Raw genomic sequence first — 9,531 nt, forward strand, 5'->3', positions numbered from 1 at the left:
TTCAATAGAAACGATACGTAAGCATGTAGCAGACCTCTTGCATCAGGAGCTAATGAAGGTTTTTTGCCAATGAACACTAAATATGTTTCATTCGTAAGACAACAGTAAAAATGTTGTACAAGATGTAGTAATGTATATTATCCAGGACCGCTTTCATTATAAATTTCTATAATATGAGGTCTGTTTCTTCTTTCTGCTCGGTAGAACTTTATCAGTTTCTTCAGTTTTATAAGCTTACATCCTGGAGTAACCTCTGTAGCCTTCATACTGCTCCATGAACTCATCATTGAATTTCTTGAAGCTTGCCATGATGGCAGGCATTTCTTCCTCTGCTGGCAAGATGGTTGTTCTTAAATGGAAAACCCTATTCAAAGCGAACGAGAATTAGTTGAATCAATGTTTTTATTCATCAAAATTTGAAAATGGAAAGATGCAGAAGAAATTATGCAATATATGTATTATCATCAAAGAGAACACAATTCATTGAGATATTCAACTGCATTGAGAAGGCACGTTCAGTTCATAACTTTACATCTTAAAGATGATACTGAAGTTCCATCAGATAACTAAATTACCATAAATTCGTTTGAAATTTTGATCATGTATGGGATTCAAATTATTCGCCTAAGAGATAGCATTACATTACTTCACATTTACACAGTGCTTAGGAAAATCCTTGGACATGCATGTGTCAAAATTCTAGGTAGACCAATAGATACCAGTAACGCAGCAAGCAAGCATCAGTAATTAGGCAAAAGAATAACATACACTACTGGGACATTATATCCTAAGGTCATTATTACCTGTTATTGAGGATTCTGATATTTTCAGGTATGTGCGTGCTCGTCTCTTTGTGTGTATATATATATATATATAGGGAAATCTCCTACTATGACAAGGATATTCATTAATCTCATTTATATATATATATATATGGACATTCATTTCACAGAAAGTAAAAAACAAAACAACTGTTATTGTCCCAAGATATGAGGAAAATACAACTCTTCAGTTTATTACATTTGTGGGTTTCCACCTTAAAATCTAAATTAAAGATTCTTTATTGAGTTGCAGTGCAAGACATGTGAATCCTAGTTCTAGAGTTTTATCTTCTAATCCTGAATTTGACTAAAAGAGTCGATCGTAAGTGAATTCATATAAAAAGATTGTAAAAGTTGAAACTCCACGGAACTAAGCATCTCTATTGCAAGTAACCAAAAATGCCATATTGGATTTACAATTCTATGACTCTAAACTTCATGAGTTTAAAGTCTATAGATCAAATAGGGATTCATTGGTGTAGTAATCCAAAGTTACAAGCAGTAAGTATTTACAGCTCGTCGACTTAGGTTCCAAAGGGTGATGAAAGAAAAATCCCATGTGCACGCATCCTAATTTCATAACTAACCAAATTTGCAGATTACAATTGAGCATTTTTCTAATTTGGTAACTAACCAAACTAGCGGATTACAATTGAGCATTATTTGAAATACTTACCCTTCTTTCTGACCAAAACCTGAGCCTGGAACAGTGGAAATGCCTGTTGCCTCCAAGAGCTTGAGGCAGTAGAAAACATCAGGAACCTTGCCCGCCTTCTTGGCAGCTTCTATTGCTTTTGGCGGCAACCTTATTTGTGGGAATGAATACATGGCTCCTAAAACATTTTCAACATACTTTTCAACATTAATGCATCCTGAATGTTTAAGAAACAAATTACTCAGAGAAGTATCTGAAGTGTTTAGTAATTACCTTCAGTAAAATTACAGACTACATTTCTGCAACTGTTAAATCCATCAGTCATTATTCTTGCTCTTTTTCTTAGAGACCCGAGGACAGCTTTGCTGCATATGAACAAAACAGCATGCAGTTAGAGAGCAACACCAAAGGATAAGCACCCTAAATCTGAAAATTCGGGCTCTTCTTGACAGGTGTCTTTAGTTAGAAAGGAAAATTTCAATCAACGAACTCAACATTTGAACATTATATATCTAAAAAAATAAATTTGTTCTATGCCTAAACCCCATAATATGAATTCTATGAATGGTGACTTTGGTGAAGACTGCTAAAAGGTCCCAAAAGCAATCTTACGACCTATCTGTCCACTGTAGCAATGCTCACTTTTAAAAAAAGTAAGAATGATGACATGAATAATCTTAATAAACAGATAATTCAGGAAGAAATATTCTCAAGAAAAGTCAATCAGGACAAAAAATCATATATAGATCACAAGCACTTATATGAGTTATATCAATATGTAGCATGAACAGTTTTGATAGCAAGGAATAACCGTTTTCCATGTTTCAATTATCAAGATCAAATTTTCTCGACAAAAGCTAATTTTTCTATGTACAAAACCTAAGAATAGTCAAAAATCAAATAAGATCCCTGTGCAATTATATGTACACTCTGGGCACTTCTGTGATTCTTAAAAGGTATAGATGTAGAAAAAGTACCATAGCATTTGGAGGAAAAAAGGAATACACTGAAAGCTAATATTGCTGGTTATTCTTCTTACCTCTCCTCAGTGAACTTCAAGTACGAGATATCTCCAGGCTTGGGAGGATTAACCATCAGCCCTAGCTGCAAGGCAAAATAGTTTTTTGCCTCGTAACAATCTTAAGGTTGAATAAAGCAATTCGTTGTGACCAAAGAAACATTACACTAGGATTTAAATCAGAACTACTATCTATTTAACAAATACTTTAGCATCTCACCTTATCTAGGTTGCAAGAACAGTTAAGAATTATAATGAATACATATTCACTTACAAAGATTTGCCCAGGAACGTTCGGACTGAGAGAAACGGATGCAACTTTATAAACCTCATCTACCGTCTGTCCAGGTTTAAAGAATAATTTGGTATTAATACTTTCAACAAATGATTGGAATTAAAAATTCACAGATATGAACTTACTAGCATACCCAGAATGATAATTTCAAATACAAGTTTTAGAAAATCAGAAAAATGCAAACATGTAGAAAACAAGAATTCTACAAAGAAATCCTTGACCATCAAAAGCAGATATAAAATGCAAAGTTATATAATATACCTCTGGAGGAAGGTTAGTCATCTCAAAATATCCTCCACGCTGTCCACATTCACCCCAGTATCCTTTTGAAACTGTATGGAAAGACACGAGCTGGACCTCTTTACTTATTGGCAGACCCATGTCCAACAATATCTAGCAGAATTAAAGAATCAATATTTTAGTTTTTACATTGAGACATCTAAAAATTAGAACTTACTGAATTGTCAGAAAAATGCTACTTTGGTCGAGATATATACCTTTTTAGCACTTATAAAAGGCCGTTCATCCTGATAGATATTTTGCTGATAAACTTCATCTGCTAGGAGGACCAAGTTTTCATACAAACAGAATCTCAACAGCTCTCTCAGATTGGCTTCACTAAGGCACTGACCAGTTGGGTTGCCTGGATTTATAATCACCATTGCCCGAACCTGGTCACAACATAAGATGATTTACTGGTTGAATAAGGTGACTGTGCAGAACCATAGATGGCATGCTAAGATATTGACAATAGAACGGTGAAGATACAAAGTACAGAGGCATAGGGATGGTATGCTGGAAATGATTGATGCAATACATATCTGTCGCAGATCATAAGAAAAGATTATTTGAGTCTGGCTGAAATCAAACTACAAATAGAACAGAAAATAGACTGCCCTCTGGATATCAATGTGTGCAAGTGGTGTGTGCCTGATGCACATGCATGTATGTGTGGTGAAACCATTGATGCACATGCACTTCCTTGACGAAACCATTACTTTGGTCTTATCAATTGCTCTTATTTGATCAAGCAGTACCTTGTGCACTTGATTTCATAAATCAAAGGGTTGAACTCAAAAAAGTTAAAAAAAAGAAAGAAAAAAGAAAAAAAGAAAGAAAGAAAAAAGAAAGAAAACTGTAACTGGTAACATCCTGATGGAATGCTGATTTCAACTTTGAAAGATAACGCTAGTTTCATCCCCCTCCCAGCCTCCCAAGCTTTGATCATAAAAAAGGTGAAGCTATATATATGAAAAAAATGTATATGAGCTGACAGCCCATTTTGCAAAATGGGCTGCCAATTCAATGCCATGTGAGCCCCCTTGCTAGTCACATCAGGGTGGAGCTCACATGGCAATGAGCTGGCAGTTCATTTTACAAAATGAGCTGCCAGCTCATACCCAGTATCCTCTGTATATGGAAAAATGTATATGAGCTAATAGCTCATTTTACACAATGAGTTGCCAGCTCAATGCCATGTGAACCCCCTTGCTAGTCACTCACTTATATATAGTAACGCAGCGCGGAAGTGATAAACCTCCGAATCCACCAAAGGGTGTTCTCTGAATCCACAAAAAACGATCTTCGAATACACGAAGAGACAACCTCGAATCCATGAAGTAATAGAAAAGAGAATTTTATTGATAAAAATGATCTAATTCTTTGGGGTTACATGCCTCTTCTTAAATAGAATAACAAACAAGACTCCTAATAAGACTAGAATTATAAAGAAATAGAAAGTACCAAATCCTACCCTAAAAACACTCTCTATAATAGAGGAAACAAATCGTGAATCAAAATTGAATTTGTTTCCTAATCTAATTTGACTCCGACATTGAATTTAATTTCCTAATATAAATTGACTCTAACTTTATTACTACAAATAAACTAAAGGCTGATTATTTCTGAAATCCTACCAAAAACGGGTGTTATTGATGGTATTGTGGGATTTTGCAAAACTAATCGACTTCATCTCGTCGAAATATGCAATTTTCATATACAATATGTTAGAATCTACCTTCCGGATTGGGAGATACTGTTATTTCTCTGCGGTCAGTCAATAATTAATCTGTATCCGCATTTGACTCGTGAAGGTCCCACTTCTTTATGAATTTGATCGTTATGCGTCCTACATCATATAGTCATTCGATGTGCTACAATATCTGCTACATAAGTATATAGTACTTTTGCACATTTAATGAAGGGTTAATTGCGAACAAAATCCCTATAGTATCATTCAATTGCAAATAGAGCCTCTGAAGTTCTATTTATTGTGAATAGACCCCATGTTGTTCTACTTATTGAGAATAGACCCCTTGTAGTATCGGCCCAAGTGTGATACACCCCCTTTGTGAATTTTTGCAACTATTTTAAAAGGAAAAATAATTAGCAGTGGGGTGTCTATCCTCATCAATAGAATTATAGGGGTTCTATCTGCCTCCTCAAACATTTTTAACGATTTTAAGAGGAAAAAAAATGCACTCACGGGGTCTATTCGCAAAAATTAGAACTACAAAGGGTCTGCTCGCAATAAATAGAACTCCTGGGGGTCTCTTTGTTTGGGTGATATTACAGGAGGTCCGTTCACACTTAACCCTTTAATGAATTATAATTCGGTAATGCACTGCATCCTTAGAATATTCCTCCTAGAGCAATGCAAAAGTAATAAAAGTTCATAGCTAAGTTTCTCAGGTGCCTCATATAAGTATATAACTATACAGTAGCAAGAGATAAAAGGGAAACCACAAGTTAAATAAAGTACTTACAGTTATTCCTTTTGATCGTGCTTGCATGACTGACTGCCGCACATTATTCAAGTCAAGGCCCCAGTTTGATTCCTCATCTAAATAGTAGGGAACAAGGGAACCGCCATATAATTGTATTGTAGCAGAATAAAGTGGATACTGTGGGACAGGAACGAGAATCTGCCAATATAAAGATATTATATTTTGCGATGTCAGTCACGTCATAAAGGAGTAGTAATATAAATATCAACTAAATTTGGTCCTTTAAGTTCTCTATAAAATAAAGGCTGAAATCCATTCTTGATTGCCATACCCCATCCTTCTCATTTCTGATAATGGTATTAAGCATCTGCATAACACCTTTACTTGCACCATCAGTTAGAAATATAAGATCTGGATTACTGCAACCAGTAAGTGCACATGATCAGTGATCAACAAATGAAGTTCTATGTGCTACTGTCTCAGCAACCCGAAATACCTCTTAAAATTTATCCAATTACCTAGGGTATCCATCACGCCTTTCAATGAATTCAGCAACTTCCTTCCTTATTCCAGGCAGACCTCGAGAATCACTATATGCACCTGATTGTTAAAGAAGCGAATAGATTAATTCCACATACATTCAGCAGCACTATCGTTCTTCCACGTTACTTTAATGTTTAAATAACAGAAGGATATATACACAAAAATCTTGTTAACTGGGCCCCGAAAGATAGGATTAGATTGAACCCATTGCATTCATAATTCAACAGCAAAACCTTTATCCAATAATTAGGTTTACTATACGAATCTTTTCTCTCCAGTCATTTCTTTATGAAGGACAGATACTACATGATCATACAAAGGTTTTTGTGTGGAGAAGCAATAAAAATGTGAAAGAATTTGAATAGGATCAACTTTCAAATTTGCATCTGCAGTTGTCCAATAAATTTAAAGAAGAAAATGTAGACCCATGTTGTTTGAAGCTTGGTGGTTGTGTAGAAAGATAAAGAACACGATGGATGCCGCAAATATGAGAAATCGTAACGTGGAGGTTAAGTTCTGCAAACTAAGGAATAAATTGTTGATGGTACATTAAAACTTCTAGAATATATCAGATGTAGCACCCAAACTAGACATTAAAATCATTTTAAACTCCCAGGAGAACTAAATGTGAAGCTTGAGAATAGACTGACGGTGGGTAGAAGATATAACACTTGACAGGGGGAAATAACTAAAAAGAAAACGCTCGCAAATGACAAAGTTTGCCTTTTCTGTAAATCGAAAAAGAAAATGCAAAGATTAAAAAAGAAAGCCCCTCTGCATAGTTTAGTTGCATCAAATGTGCAAGCACATGAAGTTATTACCTAATCCACCAGAAGTCAGTGAAAGGTAATGCTTAGCTCTTGCAATGGCATCAGCCGGGAATACCAATCCAACATTAGGATCATCTAATAAAAATGGAGCTTGGCACAGTGCTACCACCTGCAGAAAAATCTTTATAAGAACAACAGCGATGGAAAGCTAATATTCAGGTCTTTGTAATTGAGGGTGTGCCACTACATGGGTTATTATCCTTATAGCAGTTTTCTCAAGCATGTCAGATGTTTTGACGAAACAGGCAGAAAATCCAAAAATTAAGTATTCTTATCTGATAAGAAACCAAGGGAAAAGTGTAGTTGAAAGGAAAACAAGACCACTGCTGCCTTCATGGACATTGAGCAAAGGTTATTTCTGAAGGTATTACCTGACGAGGGAATGTCAAAGGCTTCTGTCCTAAAGCATGAGGATTACCAACATTCGTAAAGATAATCTGCAACAGCCATTCAAAGAATGTGGAAGTGAAAAATATTGTCAGAATAGGCCCATTTGTACAACTCGAAAACTATAGTTGTACGAATCAAGTTAAACAAAAAATCTTCTCTATACCACAGAAAAGAAGCTTGAGAGTTGTGTTCTATAATTTTGCAAAAGATAAGTTGCAACTGATTAAGGATAAATATCTATGCCATTTAAGTTACTGACACTTGATAAAATGGTCCCATGAAGTTTCATCTCATAGCCACGACAAAAAGAAGTTATAGGCACAGCAAATAACAACAATGTTCTGCTTACTACTACATTAGAATATTGGATGTTACTGTAATCAACAAAGCTTAACAAATGTTGTGTCATCTGAAACTTGTTCATAAAATCCTGAGTCCCATTATATCATACCAAGTTAACCAACAACCCATTATGTCATGAACTAGTTCCCTATGCTGACATTTTTAAAGTACACAATCCTCGAGATTAGTGAACATAATCTCATCTTATTTTCAGTGACAATTTTAACAATCAATGTACTTTTGGTTTCTCTTTATTCACATACTAGACTGTCTAATAGTAAGAATATTTTTGTTAGCATTTGAAATATTAACTGCTGTATCATGCTTTAAAAAAAATGTTGCATGATGCTCTACAAGATCACATCCACTTTATCATCAAAATAGATATTTTGAACTGAATTTCCCATTGACAAAGAAATGGAAATAGCACTAGCTGCTCCTGCCCCGCTGTTGCCCAAAGCCATTAGAAAGCTGTTGTAGTGTGATAATGAAAATATTACGTGGATGGCAGACGTTATGAGGTACCCTAATCAGTCAGTAATTTTACCAGAGCTTTAGAAGTATGTGTAACTACTGTTCTGAACATGCAACAATGGAGATCATGACCAATCTAGGATCATGTAAATGGCTGGGGCTAGAGGAACAAAACCGTAGCAGGACGGGTGCAATGAGCCCAAAGTGACTCAAGAAGAATTCATATCTAAAAAACAAGTTACATGTGTGTGTCCTTTTCACTTGGAAGTGGAATGAGGGGTTTGAAGGGATAAATCACCAGGAAAAAAGAACAAGTGTATAGTCATCCAGTGAAGTCCAAAAAATACCCGAGATTTATCATTTTTTCACTCAATATCAATCTGATAAAAGCTTAATAGATAAAAAAGTTGTATAATATGTCGCATCACGATTCTTCATTGAGAATTAGAGGGCATAGTATGTTTCCTTTAGAATTACTACAGGATGATTGGGCGGACAAGTGCTTATGTGGTAATATGGTATACAGCAGTTGTATAGCGCTGTTGACGTTAAAAGGCAATTTCTAAGGGTGCTTTAAGATTGGTTCAAGATATAATTTTGTAGTGTTTGGCAATCAATAAACAAGTTAGTTAATACAAGTATGGACATGAACACAAGGTGTTGCACACATGCAAAATCTAGAAGGACAAGCAATCAAGCATATTTCTTCTGGATATGTGCGATTGACTCGGAGGAGATAGTCCTTTTGACAAAACTGAATGGAGAATAAGATTCATGTAGTCGGGACCTAACAATTTAAGATAAAATGTACTGTTGCTGTTGTTGTTTTATGTTTGTTTGACTCATAAGCATATGTACACAAGGGCGGAGCTAGTGCATAAAAGGTGGTGTCAAGTGACACCACCCTAAATCATATAAGAACATGTGAGCTTATGATGTAAATTGACGCCCTTAAATTATTTGAGTATTGAGTAGTGACCCGTTAACTCTTAATCGGCCAAATATAAAGATAAAATAACCCTAGGACCCATAAACTTAAATGGCCCAATTCACCACATATCAAAGACCTACCATCAAACTTTGGAAAAGAAATAAAAAAGATCCATAGATTTACATGAAAAACAATGTATTTAGTGGTAATCCAAATGAGGTTATTATGAAACGATTTCAAAACATGAAGAAGTGTAGGAGTCCATTGTATGAAAAGAAATAAAAAAGATCCATAGATTTACATGAAAAACAATGTATTTAGTGGTAATCCAAATGAGGTTATTATGAAACGATTTCAAAACATGAAGAAGTGTAGGAGTCCATTGTATGAAAAGAAATAAAAAAGATCCATAGATTTACATGAAAAACAATGTATTTAGTGGTAATCCAAATGAGGTTATTATGAAACGATTTCAAAACATGAAGAAGTGTAGGAGTCCATTGTAT

General features: G+C 35.1%; 1 protein-coding gene across 1 annotated transcript in view; it reads right to left on the reverse strand.

Moving 5' to 3' along the window:
• The window catches only part of LOC109833434 (glutamate--glyoxylate aminotransferase 2), a 17,137-nt gene continuing 7,606 nt past the window's right edge, over nt 1-9,531 (reverse strand). The window contains exons 3-14 of the mRNA XM_020401099.1: nt 7,260-7,325; nt 6,880-6,997; nt 6,034-6,115; nt 5,847-5,934; nt 5,555-5,713; nt 3,287-3,460; nt 3,051-3,182; nt 2,769-2,834; nt 2,516-2,580; nt 1,750-1,841; nt 1,498-1,654; nt 1-364 (exon numbers count right to left, since the gene is read on the reverse strand). Of these exons, the coding sequence (XP_020256688.1) occupies nt 235-364; nt 1,498-1,654; nt 1,750-1,841; nt 2,516-2,580; nt 2,769-2,834; nt 3,051-3,182; nt 3,287-3,460; nt 5,555-5,713; nt 5,847-5,934; nt 6,034-6,115; nt 6,880-6,997; nt 7,260-7,325 (1,329 nt within the window). The 3' untranslated portion in view covers nt 1-234. The remainder of the gene's footprint in view (nt 365-1,497; nt 1,655-1,749; nt 1,842-2,515; nt 2,581-2,768; nt 2,835-3,050; nt 3,183-3,286; nt 3,461-5,554; nt 5,714-5,846; nt 5,935-6,033; nt 6,116-6,879; nt 6,998-7,259; nt 7,326-9,531) is intronic.

This window comes from Asparagus officinalis, chromosome 3 (genome assembly GCF_001876935.1).
Source record: "Asparagus officinalis chromosome 3, Aspof.V1, whole genome shotgun sequence".
Taxonomy (NCBI): Eukaryota; Viridiplantae; Streptophyta; class Magnoliopsida; order Asparagales; family Asparagaceae; genus Asparagus; species Asparagus officinalis.